We start from the raw sequence: 20,887 nt of genomic DNA, 5'->3' as shown, positions 1-20,887 counted from the left end.
AGCCCCTTGTACCGGGCAAAAGCCCTCTCCATTCTATAGTAATCCCTGCAAACCGCTGTCGGGTCTTATTTCCCCTCCGTAGACAGGCTGCAGCACTGGGCCGTGCCAATCCTGGAAAGCAGGCAGGGCAAGCTCTGATATCTTCCCAGAGAGAGAGCCTCAGTGGAAGGGTCGGGTGGTGGATGGAAGGGTTTTCCGTATCAATCCTGCACATTAATATACAAAACATGTTTTTTTTCACTTTTTTTTTTTATTCTTTATTTTTATTTTCGTTGTTGTTCATAATTTCCTTAATTTCATTTCCATTGTTCATCATCATCTCTGCAATATGACCTAGGCCGACTCAGTTCATATGTATATTTAATGCAGAGTAATATAGAGCATCATTGAGCATGCATCCGTACGCATAATAGTTAATCCGTCCTTTGTTATTGTGACTATGGTATCGTTTCGTTTCATTATATAATACATGGTGAATACATTTGTGTGTATCTGGGCCATGACTTTTGGAAATCTTTAATCTCTGGTGAGCCGATATCAGTACATCCAAACTGTTGAGACTGAAGATCTTATGGAGCTGATGGCCCGCGCTTTACAACCCGGCTCGCAGATCTGTCTCTCGCTGGCTGGAGAATCCAGGCCATTGATGTTCTGGGCCGTGGCTTCAGAATTTAATTTGTTGAAACCCATAAATAATGTATGGTAAATGTGTTATTAAAAAAGCCCAATTATGCATCTCCTTTTTGCAGTGCACATAAAAAGATACAAATACACAGTGGAAGAGGGAGATTTTGCACTCGTGGTTTGAACAGGAAAACGTTGAAGGAGTTTCACTTTTACAATTATTTTTAATTGTGGCACCCGGTGACAACCTCGAAGACTAGCGAGTGTTAGAGAGTGACTGGACGTTGCCAGGGTAATTGACGATGTTAAGCGAATGTGTACATTGTAGTTTTTTCCAGGTTTCTTAGCACAAACAACGTGGGGTTCTGGACAAGAGCACAACAGCAGAGTAAACAAGTAGCGTTCTTTCATCTCCCTAAAAACCATACTTGCTTTGCCCATCAGCAAAACATTTAACCCCTGACTGCGGAAAGCTTTGGTGGCCAATTGCGTGTGGTGCCCACTCCACCTTTGAATATCTAATTAGGCCTAAATTAGGTTTTTTTTGGTTTGACTTTGCAACATTCCCCAAAACTACCATTGATACGTGGTTCTCTACTCCTTCCCATTCTCAACTATTCTCCTCTCCTAGCCTCTCCTCTCCTCTCCTCGCTCCTCCTCCCCTTTCCTCTCCCCTCCTCTATTCTCCTCTCCTCTCCTCTCCTCTCCTCTCCTCTCTTCTCCACTCCTCTTTACTCCTCTCCTCTATTCTCCTCTCCTCTCCAATCTTCTCCTGTCTTCTACCCTCCTCTCCTCTCTTCTCCTCTCCTCTTCTGTCCTCACCTCTCCTCTCTAGTCTAATCCAGCTAAGTCCTCTCTTCTCCTCTCCTCTCCTGTCTTTTACTCTCCTCTCCTCTTCTGTCCTCTACTGTCCTATCCTCTCCTCTCCAGTCTAATCCAGGTAAAATCTCTCCTCCTCTCTCCTCTCCTCTCCTCTCCTCTCCTGTCCTGTCCTGTCCTGTCCTGTCCTGTCCTGTCCTCTCCTCTCCTGTCCTGTCCTGTCCTGTCCTCTCCTCTCCTCTCCTCCCCTCATCTCCTCTCAAAAGTTACCCTAAATCCCAATGTCTCGCAGCAGTGTTCTTTCCTTTCACTCAGAATAATTCCGAAAGAGTGCTGTAAAACGAAGAACTGTCCAATGGGAATCTCACAGCTTTTTGTTAGAATAATTTTCCTCAAATATTTCTTCTCCTACGGCAATACGAAGGATATATGTTTTTTGTTTTTTTCTGCCCACGTTTGCACACCAGTGCGCTCTGAGAAAGACTTGATCCGCCTCCCAACAGATTCTGCCCCCTCTCGACCCTCAGCCTCGCATGGCTCCAATTAAACTCAAGAGGGGATTGTGTACTGAACCCAGTGGATCCCAAGAATCTGGATCAATTTGAATGTCTGTGACATATGCACAACCACAGCCAAGTATAGCATATTCCTCCCTCCATTGTATAAATTCCAAAAAAATCACACACACACACATACAAATACACAAATAGACACACACACACACACACACACACACACACACACACACACACACACACACACACACACACACACACACGCACACGGACACACACATTACCACTGCGCAATGTATCCAAGCCGTTTCCCTTTGGCGCAGCTGGGGTCGGTATACGGGCCTAAATGTACACACATGTTCCCTGATTGCCCTGGCGTCCTCCAGGAGTGACCGGGTCACGGTGGAGGCCGCGGGCCGCCCACGGCGAGCGCCCGGCCCCGCGCTCCTCCGACGCCCGGGAAGGTCTCCGCTGGGTCGGAGGACAACGAAGCGTTAGCCCGTTAGCCCTTTATTAGCCCAGTTACAGCGCCGAGTTCACAGGCTGCCGTCTCCTCTGCCCCTCCGCAACACCGCGCTTCTCAAAGGGCTGCCTGGCCCGAGGGCGCGCGCCCGCCGGTGAGAACGCGGGCCCTCCTCCCGCTCTCTCCTTCGCCAGTGCCTTTCAAAGAGAATTCCTGCTGCTTTGTGGGTCCCGGCTTAGAGGAGTTCTGCTCTCCGCCCCGGGGGGCCGTCGAAGCTCACAGATACAACCGCTCTGCAACCAGAGAGAGAGCGGCTTTTAGCGGTGGGTTTTGTGTTTTTGCGTGTCTTTATCACGGCCAACGCACGTGCATTGTCGAGAACATGGTCGGGGTTCGGTCTGGAAAGTTGACAGTTGGTTGTTTGAGAGTTTGAGGTTTGCGTCATCGCGAACGCCGTCACGCACAAGTTTTGTTCCCTTCTCTCTTTTTTTTGGAGCGGTTCTTAACGTCACTTGAGTCCACTATCGCACGGCTACAAGGACACATCCTCGGATCCTCTGCCGGCTACTTAATAGTTCGCTCTAGACCTATTTAGTATTTGTTGCTTTGTTTTCAGTAGTTTCCACTCACCTCCCCCCCCCCCCCCCCTACTTCTCCTCAAGACATATAACACGAAAAAACAAAGTACCTTTGGTGTTCCTGTGTGTTTTTTGAATTTAACAAAGTGCTGTAATGAGGGGGGAAAACAACCATAAAACAAGGGGGGAGATTTGTTCCGCGGTGCCGGGAGGGAGACAGCGGCCTTGTCTTCTCGCTGAGCGCGCCTCTAGGACCACTCTTCCCTTCTTGGGACTTCTTCTAGCGACGGGGGAATTGGGGACGCCAGAGCGACGCTCGTGGCTAAGAGCCAGCCTGCTTCTTCTTCTTCGCCTCGGATGGGAGAGAGGAGGAAGAGGAGGAGGAGGAGGGAGGGAGGAGGAGGAGGAGGAGGAGGCAGGACACATTTCAATTAGGCAACAAACACCGCACGGAAACGAGCGTTAATAATTTATATAATAGAATGAACAGAATTAGAAATACCTTCACTCTTACCGCTCACCTTAAATGACGGAGCACCTGCCAAAAACCCACCTTAACCCTCTCCCCCGTAAAGCCTTCTCTCTGCCTCCCTCTCACTCACTCCTTTTGTTAATCTATATAGACATATCTATATTAATCCATCTATATTTTTAGATGTCATTGGTGTGTAATTCATGCGGGAAGGGGTGCTTATCCTAGGGTCTTTGTGAGGTGATGCTAACCGTGCCAGCACGGCCGCGTGTTTCCATTAGATTGTCATGTTGGCTAATTAGAGAGCGGCAGTATGATTCACCTTGTTAATTAGGAGGACTTGCACACCATGGGCCCCGGGGCACTGCAGGGGGAAGAGAGGAGCCCAGCCACAGACGCCGCTACCCAGCCGCTGCCTGTGAAGAATCCCCCCTCTCATCTACCTTTCCTCCGCACGCCTTTGTTTTTTTTTGTTTTTCTTTTTCATTCTTTTCTCTCCGTCTTTTCCTTTTCTTTGGATTCGCAGATGAATAAATCATCGGGATCATCCGCTCTCTCTCTCTGTCTCTGTCTCTCTCTGTCTCTGTCTCTCTCTCTCTCTCTCTCTCTCTCTCTCTCTCTCTCTCTCTGAGTGTGAATATCTGAGTTCACATCTTTCCCTGGATGCAAATGAGATGTGATCAATAGTGGGTGAAGAGCGGCAAATCCAACCATTAAAAGAGAGAGAGAGACCAGGGGAGAGAGGGGAAGAGAGAGAGAGAGAGAGAGCGAGAGAGATTAGGAGAGAGATGGGAAGAGAGAGAGAGAGAGAGAGAGAGAGAGAGGGAGAGAGAGAGAGCGCGAGACGCGGCACCCCTGCACGGAGGGAGACGCAGTGAGAGAGAACACTTAAAGTTGGATATTTCCCCTTAGATAAGCAGTATTTTTAATGAACAGCCTTCTCTCGACGTCGCTCCCACATCATTCCCTCTGAATCTGCTTAACACTTATTCCTCGCTACTTCCTTCAACTTCTCCCCACTCTTTGGGGTAAAAAACGAATTCTGCCAATGTTACATAAGTAGAATGCTAGTTCTGTCATCTTCATCTTATCACACCTATGTTTTATTTTTGCTGTGTGTCTGCAAATGAGGGTAGACCGCAGGCCGCGATGGGGATCATAAGGGCCTCAGCTTCAGGGGGGCCTAACAGCCCTTAATAATTGGTCCAGGCCCCTCAAAGCACTTCTGACATACTGTGCTTCAGAGAAAATGGAAGCGACTCAAGTCCATAGATGCACAGGCAGATTTGAATGAATCTCCATAGATAATATGATATTTTAGCCTAGAGAATTAATGGCAAAGGCGTCTGCTGACGAGGTTGCTAGAGAACGGACGCTTTGAAGAATCGGTCGTGTTTAAATGTTTTAATGACAGCCCATGTTTCATAAAAAATATATATTTATGTTGATATTTATATTAATATATAATGAAGGAATACATCTTAAGAAAAGCTGTCAGGACATAAATGCCATTAGCACAATGTACGAAAATGGTGCTTTTTAGTTGGATAGCGCTCAGCAAACAACCCAAAATATTTCAAATTGCCCTATAATGCACTTCTCCTTATCTCTTTTATCAAATGTGTACGTGGCTTAAACAGCCCCACAGAACCACACACGCCGATTGACTGTTGGTTGAAGCATCTTCCTTAGCACTTATGATGCTACTCACGTTGGCCAAACCTTTTTATACCCCAAAACAACGCAGCATCGAGGATAATGAGGTGGTTTTCTAAGATGGCCTCTAAAACACAGACACACAGACACACACACACACACACACACACACACACAGACACAGACACAGACACACACAGACACACGCACACACACACCACTACACGCAGACACACACCCACAGACACACTGACACGCACGCACACACAACCACAAACACAAACACGCATGCATACACACAACCACAACCACACACGCAGACACACACAGACCACCACAGACGCACGCACACACACACCAGGATGCTGTGCTGCCCTGTGTTGCTCGGTGGGAAGGCCATGTCCCACCCCCGCCGCCCGGCTCCAGCCCCACGCGAGGCTCAGCCTGGTGCTGTGGAGGAGAGGAGAGCCCCTCTAAAGGGGACACACGGGCCGTCCACATCCCGGTGGCGTAGCTCCCGCCGTAGCCTGTAGTCCCAGCATGGCTGGCCAGGGGAGCGGCTCAGAGGCAGCCCCTGGTCTGGCTCTTTATGCTGTGGTGCTAGCCTGCACCCCACCCCCTCACTCTCCCCCACTCTCCCTCCCTCCCTTGTTTCCTCCCTCTCTCCCTCCCTCTCCCTCCCTCCCTCCCTCCCTTTTTTTCCCTCCCTCTTCCCTCCCTCTCCTCCTCCCTTACTCCCTCTCTCCCTCCCTTTCTCCCTCCCTCCCTCCCTCTCCTCCTCCCTCCCTCCTACCATCCCTCCCTCCCTCTCTCCCTCCCTCTCCTCCTCCCTCCCTCCCTCTCTCCCTCCCTCCTCCCTCCCTCTCTCCCTCCTCCCTCCCTCCCTCCCTCCCTCCTCCCTCCCTCCCTCCCTCCCTCTCTCCCTCCCTCCTCCCTCCCTCTCTCCCTCCCTCCTCCCTTCCTCTCCTCCTCCCTCCCTCCCCCCTCCCTCCCTCCCTTCCTCCTCCCTCCCTCCCTCCCTCCCTCCCTCCCTCCCTCCCTCCCTCCCTCCCTCCCTCCCTCCCTCCCTCCATTCCTCACTCCTTCCCCCCTCCCTCCCTCCCTCCTCCCTCCCTCCCTTCCTCCCTCCCTCCCTCCCTCCCTTCCTCCCTCCCTCCCTCCCTCCCTCCCTCCCTCCATTCCTCACTCCTTCCCCCCTCCCTCCCTCCCTCCCTCCCTCCCTCCCTCCCTCCCTCCCTCCTCCCTCCCTCCCTCTCTCCCTCCTCCCTCCCTCCCTCCCTCCCTTCCCGCTCAGCCCCATGGCCGCCGCCTGTGACGTCAAGCGGAGCCCGTTCTGCTTCACCAAGGACATCTGTCTGTGAGCGTCTGGGCGGCTGCGGGCACGGCCCCAGGCCTGGCTGAGGAGGAGGAGGAGGAGGAGGAGGAGGTGGTGGTGGTGGGATGCTGAAGGGGAGGGGGCAGTGAGGGTGAGAGAGTCTTTTGTTAAAAAGAGCAGGGATTGAGAGAGGCAGGTCGGCCATCTTGGCTGGCGGACGTCCCCCTGGCTGTGGGAGTTAAGGAGACGGCTCGGAGGACCGCGCTGTGTGCAGACGGCTTGTGTGTTAGCAGGCTAGCCTCGTTGTGGAGTCGGGCTGTGTGTTTGCAGGCTAGCCTCGTTGTGGAGTCGGGCTGTGTGTTAGCAGGCTAGCCTCGTTGTGGAGTCGGGCTGTGTGTTAGCAGGCTAGCCTCGTTGTGGAGTCGGGCTGTGTGTTAGCAGGCTAGCCTCGTTGTGGAGTCGGGCTGTGTGTTAGCAGGCTAGCCTCGTTGTGGAGTCGGGCTGTGTGTTAGCAGGCTAGCCTCGTTGTGGAGTCGGGCTGTGTGTTAGCAGGCTAGCCTCGTTGTGGAGTCGGGCTGTGTGTTAGCAGGCTAGCCTCGTTGTGGAGTCGGGCTGTGTGTTAGCAGGCTAGCCTCGTTGTGGAGTCGGGCTGTGTGTTAGCAGGCTAGCCTCGTTGTGGAGTCGGGCTGTGTAGCCAAATAAATAGGTGTGTTTAATGTTAGATGCTTATGCTTTTGGGGCTGCGATTCATGAAAGATGGTTGCGTGATAACTACGATAAAAATATAATTATGATAAGGATTTGCATCGTGCTACAAACGACTAAGTGTTTCTGTTTCATCCTCTTAATGGGGACCCGCACTCACGTTTTTGTTGCCATGAAGTATTGGGGTTTTGGGGTTTGGGCATAACGTGACACATCAGATTGATTGATGGACTGATTCAGCAATCCTTTTAAAGAAATTGAAAAATAAATTGTGGACCCCCAAGGCAGAATTCAATCCCCCAGAGGTGGGAAATTTGCCGCACGTGATACATGTCTTGGATACACGGTGGAAATTCATCAAGTCACACTATAACGCAACAGAAGACCTGACAAGAGTGTTTGTGTACAGTGGCGTTTATAAGCCCCGTGCTACCCGTTTGCCTTACTGCCTCCTCCACCCATTTAGGTGGGAAAGCGGGGAACAAATCAGGGGTTTGAACAATTGAATGTCACACGGTGACAGCCATCGCAAACCGAGTTCACAGTTGATGACAACACATTACCGAAGATAGACGGATAGACGGTGGACAGATCCTATACTTAGGAGATCTAGATCTGATACTGTATTTCCTATACCTGGGAAATATAGGTCCTGTACTATATAGATCTGATATGAATTTAATTCCATTAAAAAAATTTGCAGTGCTCAAGGATCTGTCACTGGAGGTGAATTATGGTTTTCTCATGTTTCCAGTTCTGTCTGGTCGTACATAAGTAAGTGAAATAAACCATTCATGTCATGTGGCGTGCAACACAGACGGCTCCTTTCTTTATCAGCGTCTGCGATCAATACAAGCAAACCCATATGTAGCTGTTTTCATGCGCGTCGTTTACATTCATCAGCCTTGATGCGTGTTGTGGTTCCTGGTGGTTTCGGATACGTTCTGCCTCGGCTGACCTTTGCTAATAATTTGACTTTACAAGTCCCAATCCTGTGCCTTAAAAGGGCATCCAGGCTCTCTGAAGCGCTGATATTTGTGCAATTCAGGAGTAGCGCATATTTTTTTTGTGCCATTGATCGGATCTGGCAACGGTACGGATGTTGCAAAGTGTTTTTTATTTCCTAGTCCAGGAGGACATCGCAGAAATCACTGATTAAAGTCGCAGTGAGTAACATTTCGACTAGCTCGTAGCTTTAAGTAACCTGGACACATCTGCAGTTAATGCTGTTATGAGTTCAACAATGTTATCGATAAAATCTCATCGCCTAACTGATCTATTCTACAAAAAAATAAATGTGCATCGCTCTTTGTTTACAATAATCTTAACATGGACACTCACTATACCCCTCCCGCCCAACCTAAACCCCTCCCACTCCCACTAAACCCCTCCCACTCCCACAAAACCCCTCCCACTCACACATCCAGCCAGCAGAGCTATACTGGTTCACGTCCCGCAGTTGCACCACACGTTTTAATGGACAGAACACTGGTTTTAGTCTTTGGAATTCTAATAGTCTCCCAGCTTCTAACTGGGAGCGGCTAAAGTCCGAACGCTGGGACTTCAGTAAAGTCCCCCAGACCAGCAGAAGGCCGTCCCAGTCCCTCGCCCCGGCCCTCCGCCCCGGGGCAGAGCCTACGTGAGGCTGCGTGCTCCTCTTCACGCCCCTGCAGAACGACTCGTATAATGTAATGAGTGATTAACTCATGTACAGCTCCTCTGACTGAAGCAACAGCACGGCCCCGGAGTGGCAGCGTCTGAATAAATAAACACAACGTAGTAGTTCAGCGCGCGGGGCGCCAGATCGGGATCAGAAATCAACCTCCTCAGTCACGGGAAATGCAGAGAGGAGGCTTGCAGATGGTGGAATAAGGTCTGCATTTATCATACAGTCATAAATCTGGAAACGCAGACACTTGCTGCGGGCCCTCCGAGGCTGTGGTGGATGCCAACTGCCAGGCGGAAAACTGCCGGCATCCTGGTGCCATCAGTGAGATAGCAGACCTCTCTCTCTCTCTCCCTCTGTCTCTGTCTCTCTCTCTCTCCCCCCCCCTTCTCTCTGTCTCTCTCTCTTTCTCTCTCCCCAGCTCTCTGTCTCCTCTCTCTCTTTCTGTCTCTCTCTCTCGGTCTCGGTCTCTCTCTCTCGTCCCTGTGTCTCTATCTTTGTCTCCTACTCACTCTCTCTGTCTCTGTCTCCCCCTCTCTCTCCCTCTCTCCGTCCCTCTCTCCTCCCCTCTCCCCGCTCAGAGAGGGTATTCTTTAAGGTCATGCCCGGAGAGCTGTGCGCTGTTTGTGGCCAACCCTAACAAGGTTAGCATTGATAGCATGAAGGCTACATCTGATATAGCGTGGACCCTGGGTAATAACCCCTTCCAGCCGGCCGCGAGATCCGGCCTCATCTGAGTTGCGTCGTCCCTCTCTTATCGCACAATACCTAATACGTATTATCTTTACTTGTTCTAAACACAAAACGCACCTCCAACATATCCGTACACGATGTTCTGAGGACCGCCCCCCTCCTGAGACACAATATGAGCGGCAGAGGATGTGTGGGCTTGATAGCGGCTCTGCTATGTTGTGCGCTCCCTGTTGTCTGTGTGTTGATTTGGCTCTGCTAAATGTGAAGTGGCAACACCCTAAAGGCCAAGCCGGGCCCCAGGGCCTTTTGGAGGGAATCAGAGGACCCAACTACACGACTGCGTGCACATTTTGGCTCGGCATTTGTACACCAAAGCAACCTTTTATAGAGCGGCATCTCAAAGCAACATGGAATGACCCCCCCCCCCTCCCCCCACCAAACCACGCGCCCCCCTCCACCCCGATCAGACGATGCATGGGGCGGACGCACACAGCCACACGGCCACACGCTGAGACACAACGTAAAAGAACATGAAAGACATGAAAGCGCGTATTGATTGTCCCTGTTAGCTTCGATCGGGGCGTGGCCTCGCCCCCGGCGGGCAGAGCACCGGCCGGATGGTGGACCCCCCGCCCCCCCCCCCCCCGCTGGGCCGCAAACTAGACGCGCACGTTCCGGTGTGTGTGTGTGGGTGAATGTGGGTTGAGTGTGTATGTGGATTTGTGGGTGGGTGTGGATCGAGTGTGTGTTTGTCGTGTGTGTGTGTGTGTGGGTGGGTGTGCGTGTGTGTGGTGTGGGTCGTGTCTGTAGATTATGTGTGTCGGGTGTGTGAGTGTGTGTATGCCTCGAGTGTGTATGTGGGTTGAGTGTGTACATGTGTTGACTGTGTGTTTGTGTGTGTGTGTGTGTGTCGAGTGTTTAGTCCGTGTGTGAGTGTCAAGTGTGCGTGTGTGTGTCGATTGTGTGTGCGTCGAGTGTGTGGGTGTGGCTGTGGGTGGGTGTGTGTCGAGTGTGTGGTGTGTGTGTGTGTGTGTGTTTGTCAAGTGTGTGTGGTGTGTATGGTGTGGGTGTGTGGTGTCTGTTTGTGTGTGTGGGTGAGTGTGTGTGTGGAGTGTGTGTGTGTGTGTACAGGGGAGGGGCTGTGACACCCTGTGTGCCATGTCCCCGGGCCCTCACACGTCTAGCCAATGGAAAGGGCACATCCCGGCGCTGCGGGGCTCCGCCCCCGTCCCCCCTGCAGACAGACGTGACATTACCTCCGGTCCCCCCCCCCCCCCCCCCCCTTTACACATCACAAACTGACAAATCACAACGGGGCCATGTGACCAGGCAGCTCAGCACCCCTCCCACCTCCGCTACCTCCACCCCCTCCGCCTCCTCCTCCACCTCCACCCCCTCCACCTCCACCCCCTCCTCCACCACCTCCACCAACAACCCCCTCTTCCACCTCCTCCACCTCCGCCTCCTCCTCCACCTCCACCTCCACCCACCTCCTCCTCCACCTCCACCACATCCACCTCCACCACCTCCTCCACCTCCACCACATCCACCGCCACCCCCTCCTCCACCTCCATCGCCTCCACCCCCTCCTCCACCTCCATCGCCTCCACCACCTCCTCCTCCTCCACCACCTCCACCACCTCCTCCTCCTCCACCACCTCCTCCACCACCTCCTCCTCCTCCACCAACTCCACCACCTCCACCACCTCCTCCTCCTCCACCACCTCCTCCTCCCGCACCTCCTCTACCACCTCCTCCTCCACCACCTCCACCTCATCCTCTAACTTCACCACCACCTCCACCTCCTCCACCACCCTTCCTCCTCTACCTCCTCCTTCCTCTGTACCCGCCGTAGCTCTCTGACTCTCTGACAACAGGCCTTCATTTTGTTCTCTCTGGGTGGAGGCCTCCTCCTCCTGCTCCTCCTGGTGCTACCTGGATCTGACGGGGTTTGGGTGGTGCTATCAGAAACGTGCCTTGATTCCTCTAATGAGGAATGTGTACGAGGTTCGTCAGCAGCTCGGTCTGCAAGCGGAGTGCATGCAGCGATGGGGTGTATATATAGAGGGTAGGGAGTATAAATAGTCGTGTCAGTAATGTCAGATTGTTATATCATACCGTGCTTTATATTCTGTGATACCACAGAGACAGCAGAATGCAGCAGAGAAGATGTGCATTTGCAAGAGATTCAAATTTGTGCTGAGCGAGGTCAATATTTGTGTAGAATGAGGTGAAAGAGTAGCATTCTGGGTGTTCGTGTGGACGGGTTCCCCTTAAAGTGACTGAAAAACCTTCCAGGAAGAGCTGTCATCGCCCTCCTTCTCCTTCTAATCTCAAACGTTATCCATGTGTCGTTCCCCTGCTACCATCTGAGCTGCCAACGCTCGCTGTTTCATTAAACACTGCCCCATAGCCCACTAGAAACAAACTAACAGCGAGTTCAGTGATGCTACAGTAAAATAGCTGATTAACGTGCCCTGTGGTTCTCTCTCCCTCTGCAGATGCAGCAACACGAACTGGCCCAGACGAGGCAGAGAGAGGCTAACCTCACCGCTCTGGCCGCCATCGGCCCCCGAAAGAAACGCAAGATGGATTCGGCGTGGGCCACGGCGTCGGGGAGCGAGGTGAGAGGACCCTCCACGTCCGGGCGGCGGAAGAGCTTTCTTATGCGCTGACCACCTCTGATCAGACACCTGAGGGATCCTTCCTGTTTAGTGCCTGGTTATGGCACGTTTATTAAAGGGGACATATTATGAAAACAACACTTTTCCTGGGATTTGGGGTGTTGTTTTGGGTCTCTGGTGCTCCCGCACGCATACAAACTTTGAAAAAAGTCTGTACATGATTTTTTCGAGTGAGATATGCATTTATGAAAGTATCCCGCCTACAGTTATCAAACGAGCGAGTCAGTTTCGGCGCCCCCTCCTACGTAGGAAGGGGGCACAGACTGTGCCCCCTTCCTGTGCCGCACAGTTGAACATTACCTCCCACTTCCCCACTCTCCTCCAATCAGGGCATAGCAAAGATTTTGTGGACCAGCGGACGAGCAGCTCCGGTGGGGGGCAGCCCTGCAGCTAAGCTCTAGGAGTACGATCCCATTCTCTCCGGAGGAGGAGGCATGGAGGAGAAAGGGATTGTACTCCCGGAGCTGAGCTGTCAGACTGCCGCCGAGCTACCCCCGCCGGACTGCCGCCGAAGCTTCGGCGGCAGTCCGGCAGTGTACTCCGGGAGCTGAACTGCGGCCGAAGCTTTCCGGCTGCTCCGGCGGGTGAACTCCGGGAGCTGAACTGCCGCCGAAGCTGGCAGGTCCGGCGGGGGTAGGTCTCGGCGGCAGTCCAGCAGCTCCAGCGCGGGGAGCTCGGTGGCATGTCAAGCAGCTCAGCTCCCGGAGTACAATCCCTTTCTCCTCCATGTCCCGGCTCATGGACTTCAGAGAGTCAAGGCCAAAGTTCCTTTACTTGTTGTGGAAGTGCCAGAGACGTCAGACGGAGTCTTTATGATTCATAATATCATCCGAGGCGCACATAGCTTTTGGCCGTGATATTAGATATAATATTATATAAATACCAGTGGAGGCTTCTCCATTGAGGAGAGGGAGGAAGATCCGCCCTAACATTTTTGAGAATAAAAAATTTAGATTGCCCAGACTATTGTAATGAATTAATGTCCTTAAATATGACTACTTTATTGCCTTTGAATATATAATGTTCGTTTCCCTGGGTAAATGGACATTAGCACCCCCTATCGCCTATTGACAATTACTTCAGGGAGGAACGTCCTCCCTCCGCCGCCGTTGACTCCCATTCATTTTCCCGAAAGTACTGGCGGCCGGTGGATAACATAGGTTTCAATGGGAGAGAGGAGGAAAATCCTCCTCTGAGTGGGTGGGACCTTAAGGGGTCTGATTCGCGCAAAAATCTATCCGTCTGCGCTATCAACCAATAAGCAGGATCCTTGGATGTTGAGCAGTGTTGCCAGATTGGTCAGATTTCCCACCCAATTGGGCTACTTTTAACCATGTTAGGCTGGAAAGATTATCATTGGGCGGGAAATCTGCCCAATCTGGCAACGCTGTCGATAGCAAACCCGGTCCGCATTGCCGCGGTGCTCAGTCTGAGAGACGCAGAGCAAGTGAAATCTGCGATGGCGAGAGCCTAAATGCACAATGGAAACATTGGAAACGGAGGACATTGTTAACGTCTTATTACAAAAAGCATTCCATTTACAGTTACAGTGCTAAGTTAGCGACCAAAGAAAGAGGTAGACCACTTCCCAAAATCAAGGTCACCAGAAGTAATGGCAACGTCAGTGTTGTGAGTGCTACATGGTTTGCTAGGTACGCATGACTTACTGGTAGCATTACAAGCAATTGTAATGCAAAAATAAACAGCTAAATAACTTTAGTCAGTGAGGGCAAAAATAGGCCCAATGATAGGCCCAGATTTTTTGATTTACTTTTACAAATCAATAGTAGGCCTGATTTGACTAATATGCTTTGCATCCTTTCCTTCTCAAATTACAGTGATGCCACTGGTGGCTTTGTATACATTTTGTTCACATAACTCCCTCCCTGCTATTTTGTAGTTCACCAAAACACCCTGAAACAACTTGAGTCTCACATTCTTTTGCCACCATACACCAACAGTGCAAGCAGGCCAATGGCAACCAAGCGCGCAGTCCTTCCTCCCTCACTTTAAAAACCACCAGCCGCCACTGATAAATACCCATATATAATATTATTATTATTATTATTATTATTATTATATTATACTATATGATATAGATATAGAGCTCCAGATTTCCGCAAAAGGCAACAATCCCTTCTCCTCCATGCTGTGGTTCAGTCTGACAGCTCATTGGTCAATGGGCAGCAGCTCATTTGCATTAAAGCTACAGACACCAGAAACAGCGCATTCTGAAGGGACTGAAACAGAGGGGAATAGCAGTAGGCAAGATTTTTTTTCCTAAAAGCTATTTTCAGCAAACAGCTTCAAAAACATGTTTTCTGGAACTCAAATACTATGTTTACTTTTTGGGAAAACACCATAATTATTCTCCTTTAACCGGTGTTTAACATTAGTCAATGTTAAAAGCATTATTATACAGCATTAGCACACATTGTGTCGTCATGCGTGTATCTTGTCGCGTTGTCGTATTACGGTGTCACGTTGTGTGATGTCAAGTCACGTTGTGTGATGTTGCGTCAAGTCAAGTCACGTCGTGTTAAGTCACGTCTCTTCGGGTCAAGTCACGTTGCTTTGTTTCAAGTCACGTCTATCCGGACTATAATGCAATTATATGCAAGAATGCAAAATATGAATACTAGTAAATATAATTATCAACAAATTTGACACGAGGGCACTATACCCCCTCCTATATGCAATTACAGCTACTATAAATCAATTGACAAACATAAGTACTTTCTTTGAAAAACCCCCGTTTATTCATAGAGGGACGGTTCGTTCCGGTAAAAATAGACTTGAAGTCTATTTCAGCAATTTGCTGTCCGTCTGATGTCAGCTCTCATGGAATAGAGCGGGGTTTGTTACTAAGAGCTCCACGCTACGCTCAACGACGCCTGAGTGGCTAGTGGCTAGTCTAAGGGGGGTTAGGGATGGGGTTAAGTTTAGTTACCCTGCTAGTGGACATTAAGGGGCCACTCACACTAGGGCCGCGGCCCCCTGCCCGAGCTCATTTGCATACTAAAGTCAAGAACATTTGGCCAGTGTGACCATGCCATCCGTATTCCAGCACGGAACAGCCCCTTGGCCACGGCACACTTGGGAGAGGTGTGCCGTGGCCAAAGTACAGATGCTAATGAGATGACACGCGCACACGCGCGGATACGCAACGTGAGCTGGATGACGTAGTCCTTCCTTCTTTCTTTATAGGTCCATGCCCTTCTTCCCCACAACAATCATTTCAAACGATGGCGGCAAGCGGTTCACGAGTGGGTTTACGTTGGTGCGATAGTGAAGTCGAGTGTTTACTTGAAATTTGGGCCGACGACAGCATTCACGTTGTTGTTCTCCATGGTTGTTATGGCGGCGAGGACGCTTGGTGATGACGTATTTATCGTATTACGACGTAATGACGTATGTATGAAGGAGCAATTGTGCCCAGGCCACGGCCTTTGGGAGCAGTGTGACCACGGGCCAGCGGGGGGAGGGGGGGAATCGTGCTGAATCTTCCTGCAGCACGGAACAGGCAAACGGCCCTAGTGTCGGTGGCCCCTAAGGTTACGGTTAAGTAAACATGTAGTTAACAGGACCACGTTAACTTTGTTAACAGGAACACCGTTAGTCAACATGATCACCACTAGTATATTATTAGTAGAAGATTAGTTAACTGCTAATTAACTGTTAGTTAAGGATTATTACTGCATTGACTAATGTCCATTCGTGGTTAATCGATGTACCCTTATCGTAAAGTGTAAACCTGTTTTTATTTTGAACGGACCTGATCGTAGAATATGTGACCATGACATGGTTCAGACAGACTTATTTTGACCTGTCTTTCAAATCCTATCGTGTGCACTGAGATAGAATGAGCTAGACTATTGTATAGCGACATATCAACATATCTTGTTGAATCAAAGGCTAAACATGGGATCATCCCACCTCTCCACATCGGCCATCGAAGCTGTCCCCATGTACATTGTGTCGTGCGGTCAGCAGTGCAACGCAGACCGCACTGTGAGTCTGCGTGGTCCGCTCGTCAACACTCAGATCAGACACAGAGCCGGGCATCGCCGCTAACCACGAGCGCCTAACAGGAAACAGTGTTTCCAGCCGGGCCCGGCTATTCGTGTACGTCACGTGATCAAAACCAAAGGCTCCACGAACAGATGGCCGTCCACGCATGGATTCCGGATTGAAGTTAGAATTGTGTTTTATTTCAAGAAGAAAACCACAAGTACACTCACTGCCTTGAAGTGAAGCGCCCGCACGCCTCCAAGGCAGAGTGCTGATCCCGTGCTCTCACGGCCGTCTCGCTGTGGGCCTCGCAGACATTTAACACGCGTCGTGGCGTAGGCATACGTCCCCGTCGCTCGCCTTAGAAGGTGAGAGCCTTTCAGACTTTTGTACTTCATTAGAACGTTGGCAACGCGCAGAGGGGAGGCCCGGTGGGGAACCCACAGAGATCTGCTAATGATGCAAACCGAGGCCAATAGGCCCTGTGTGTTTCAGCAGGAACCAGGACCCCAGCGCCTAGATCTGCATCTTTCAAGATCTTTTCAAGACATTTTCCAGATAACCCATAAGAAATATGCTTTCACGTCCGACTGTGTATTAACTCCAGAGGAAAAACAACAATAACAACATACACAGTCGTGTAACTGTAACACATTCTATTTGAGAACTACATTTTTTAACATTATATTACTGTTTTTCTCTTTTCTCAAATCAAAAACATTGTCGGCTGTAAACTTTTGCATGGGTGGGCGTGTGTTTGCATGTGTGTGTCTGTCTTTGTGTATCTGTGTGTGTCTGTGTGTGCTTGGATGTGTGTGTATGTAGGGGTGGGTGCGTGCGTGTGTCCGTGCAGTTGAGCCTGAGTGGTTGGCTGGGGACACAGTGTCCTACCCTCTGAACCATTGTTCTCAAGCCTATTCATCTACAAAGTGGATGAAGATGAGCCAATCTGAAATCTCCCTCTAGATTCATGAGCCAATACCTCTCTGTAGCGGCAGTGGCAGCAGCAGCCGCAGTGAGCCGGTTTGTTTTGTGAGCAGAGTTCCTTGTTTCCCTGCCTTGCCCTGGGGGGTTTTTGGTTTTGGAGAGCCATTGTTTTCCTAATACCACACATCCTCTGCATGCTTAACCTGTGATGCATTAGCCAGGGTTGGGGAATTTATCTAATAGACCACAGTCTGAAGCTCCGGTAATGCGTGGAAAATGATGGAGAATATGTGTAACACATGAAAACAACATTGACGCTGATAGGGAGATAAGGGGCTGGGTGACTGGTCCCCATGCGACAGTCTGCTCCTCGTTAGGCTGAAGAAGGGTGGTGCGAGGGAAACACCACTGGCCGGGCAACTGGAGGGAAGGAATGGGATCAAGGTGTTTCACAACGTCCACGTTATTTGCACAAAAAACCGCGGCTGCTCAAAGCCATGTTTCCCTCGAGGCCAGAAAGTCTAAAACCATTGAAACTCCACTCACGCACACGCACACACACATGTGTGTCTGTGACCTGTTTGGAAATAAATAAAGAAACACAATCTGAATTTGTGAATGTCAATTGGTCATTTTAATACCAGCTCATTGCCATGCACATTTGCATCCTTCACTTAGCCGCAATCTGCTGCAGTGCTCCACCGTGATGTGGTCGGTCCGCCACTGTGTAAGGAGAGGCATACATAACAATATAAAAGCATTACTTCTGCTCTGTGAATGTGGTTCCCGCCTCTTTCAGTGTGGGTTACCGTGATGGCCAACCCACCCGCATGTGTTTGCATGCATGTTTGTGTGTGTTTGTGTGTGCGTGTGTGTGTTTAAGCACGTGTATGCGTGTGTTTTTTGTGTGTGTGTGTATGTGTGTGCATATGTGTGTGTGTTTAGCCTCTGTGACCCCTCTCCTCCACAACTGCTTACCCAGATCCAGTCCAGGAACATAAGCATGAATATACATTACTCCCCCTCTCCTCCTCCTCCTCCTATCGTAGGTCTGTTTGTGTGTGTGTGTGTGTGTGTGTGTGTGTGTGTGTGTGTGTGTGTGTGTGTGTGTGTGTGTGTGTGTGCCTGTCTGTGTGTCTGTGTGTGTGTGTGTTTTAATTAGAAGGCCATAATGAAGTGAGAGAGCCGGCTCACATCTCACCCTCCTGATCCACGGCGAGGCGGAGGAGGTGGAAGAGGAGGAGGAGGAGGAAGAGGAGAAGGAGGTGGAGGAGGTGGAGGAGGTGGAATCTTAACTTATTTTCACTTGGTTTCTTCACCTCCTCACATTTCCTCATTTCACATGGGCTGGCGGAGCCGGCGGCGTTCTCTTTCCCTTCTCCAGAGCAAAGTGAATGTGACTCTTCTAAGGGGGTCACAGGAGGCCTGGAGGCCTGTGGGTGTTGCTGGACGGTTGCCTGCTCTTAGCTTCACTGAGGGGCTTGTCATAGATTTCATCTCCACAGAAATTAGCCGGAGGGGGGCCTGCCCAGGAGCGCAGGCAGCCAGCATTATGAAGGGCCCACGCTGATTATTTCCCTCTGACATCGCATCCTGAGCTTTCCGCATTAATCCCAGACAAAGGCAGCCTTTCAGTGCTGTGCCAGAGCTCAAATTAGTAGCCAGATAATGGCCTTGTTGAGATCCTGCTCTGTTCCGCTGAACAGGATAGCTCCTGTTGGAAACGTCCCCTCTCCCAAGTCCTCCTGCGCCTCCTCTTCCTGCCCTGACCACCCGCTTTGCCGTCTTCGTCCGGCCGTGACGGAATTCAGAATTAAGGTGACACTATTTCGTCTTTCCCTTCCCCCCCCCCCCCCATCCACTGTATCGTTCCTCCTCGGTGTTCCTTCCTTCTTGGTATTGGTGGGGCTTGGGTTCTGGCCAGGAGCCGTAGCGCCACAGGCTGTGTAACCGATAGGCAGTCAAGACTGGAGTGTCTGTCTCCAGCCTGATCTGGTCTGCAGCAAGGAACAAAGGGGGCCTTGCAGGCGTCCGCGGGGCAGATTAGTCCCAAGGAGCCATTGGCTGGTTCGGGTGGCAGTGTGGATGGCTGCAGGAGATTCCTTCCTTGGCCCCAGTGGTGGGTCACCCGCCCAGCGCACAGGCCCGGCCCACACACACGTGTATGTCGCAACCACCACCACCCGGATCCGAGCGGCCCCTGCGGTCCTCAGGGCTGGCCCCCGCACACATGGAGCTTTTCAAGGGCCTCACGAAGGCTCACAGAGAGGCAGCCTTGGGAAATGGCCGGGCTGCACGGCTGGGATAGTGTGCGTGTGTGTACGGAGGTGTCTCGGGATCAGGACGGATCGATAAGGGCTTCAGGGGCCTCGTGACCCTTGTCCTCAACAAAGCTATTTGACACGGTAGAAATTTTTCTGTGACTTTGATCGCCACTGCTTGCTGCAGCATCGTTATCTTCAGTTTCCGTCGATGTCGTTGTAACGTCAACAATATTAAGGTTGTGGAGACCCTAAAGACCCTATCTAAATCGAGATGCCTCATTTTGAAATGACATCAGATACTTGCTCTTATCATCTGGTACATTTGGATCTTCACATAATATATAGTGTTGGTTAAAGTGGCTGTGTCAAATATTTTGTTCTCCTTGGCTCCCCCTTTGGCGATAAGCAGTAGTTTTCCCCAGAGATGCACGCAGTGTAGCCACCGACATCCAGCTCGTAAAATTCATAATGCTGCAAGTGCATAGCATAGGCTTTCATCAGTGGACCATAGGCTCCATCACCAGTGTGTTACCTAATTAGTTCACCGCCATAGATTGTGACTTAACATTAATTACTAACATGAAAATCATGAGATTTGCACTTTAGGGTACTGAGGTCATATTGAGTTAACCATCCTGTTGTATATCATCACAATTTGACAATTCGGTGTGTACATTTAGTGCACATACTCTTTCAATCTATAACAAACCAAAGCATTCGGTTTGATTACCAACATGTACATGACACATTCTGCTCTCTTGCCCACCAGTAACATCGTATATGCATTGGGGTCTTATTTGATGTATTCCCCTGTATCTCTGCTCAATGTTTGGGCTGTGTTTTCCGTGCCAGTAGTGGGAAACCCCTGCAGCCTTGTTTTCCATTGTACAAAGCATGCAGCAGATATGAAAACTGATCATATTTTATTAGGGAGGGCATGGGGGGAGGGTAGGAGCTAGGGCAAAATACAAGGTTATCTGTAATAGATAGAAGAGTCTAGTCGGATCAACTGCCTCTGAAGCAAGAAAAGAGACAATCGCTTGTTTTATCTCTGTAACTCCTTTAGTAACACCAGCCCTTTTTAGTCAACCCTCCTCCCTTAAACCCTAACGATGTCCTCATTCGTTTTGTGCTTCGTCTTCACTGGGAACAGAGCGAGGTGCACATGGGTCAAACCCGGCTCAGGAAAAGAGAACGAGAGCGAGAGAGGTCGAGAGTGAATGGCCCGAGAGCCTTCGCGGCCTCGTGAAGTTGTACTAAGCGGTGCTGTTTAAAACCTGTCTCAGGCTCGCGGCTTTGGGAGCGCCAAATGCTCAGAGCCCTCTTGACAGCCTCGCCACATTAAAAGCGCGAGAGTTACCGCCGTCCACCGCGTCTGAAGGGGGAGAGCCCTTGTTTGTTGACGTGGAAACAAACAGAGGCCCCTGAACGATTGTGGTCTCTCCCGCCACATTACAGACGGGCTCCGCCCCTTCTCCGTCCGCCGCACCAGGCG

At 50.7% G+C, this 20,887-nt stretch overlaps 1 protein-coding gene across 1 annotated transcript in view; it reads left to right on the top strand.

Moving 5' to 3' along the window:
- LOC115558993 (transcription initiation factor TFIID subunit 4) overlaps positions 1 to 12,634 on the top strand; it is a 73,440-nt gene extending 60,806 nt beyond the window's left edge. Inside the window, exon 13 of the mRNA XM_030377578.1 lies at positions 12,008 to 12,634. Coding sequence (XP_030233438.1) covers positions 12,008 to 12,181 — 174 coding nt within the window. The 3' untranslated portion in view covers positions 12,182 to 12,634. The remainder of the gene's footprint in view (positions 1 to 12,007) is intronic.
- Positions 12,635 to 20,887: the final 8,253 nt, after the last annotated feature.

The sequence above is a fragment of the Gadus morhua genome, chromosome 14 (genome assembly GCF_902167405.1).
Source record: "Gadus morhua chromosome 14, gadMor3.0, whole genome shotgun sequence".
In the NCBI taxonomy this organism is placed as follows: Eukaryota; Metazoa; Chordata; class Actinopteri; order Gadiformes; family Gadidae; genus Gadus; species Gadus morhua.
Note: the sequence above shows the minus strand (reverse complement) of the source record. Positions and strands in the feature narration are given on the sequence as shown.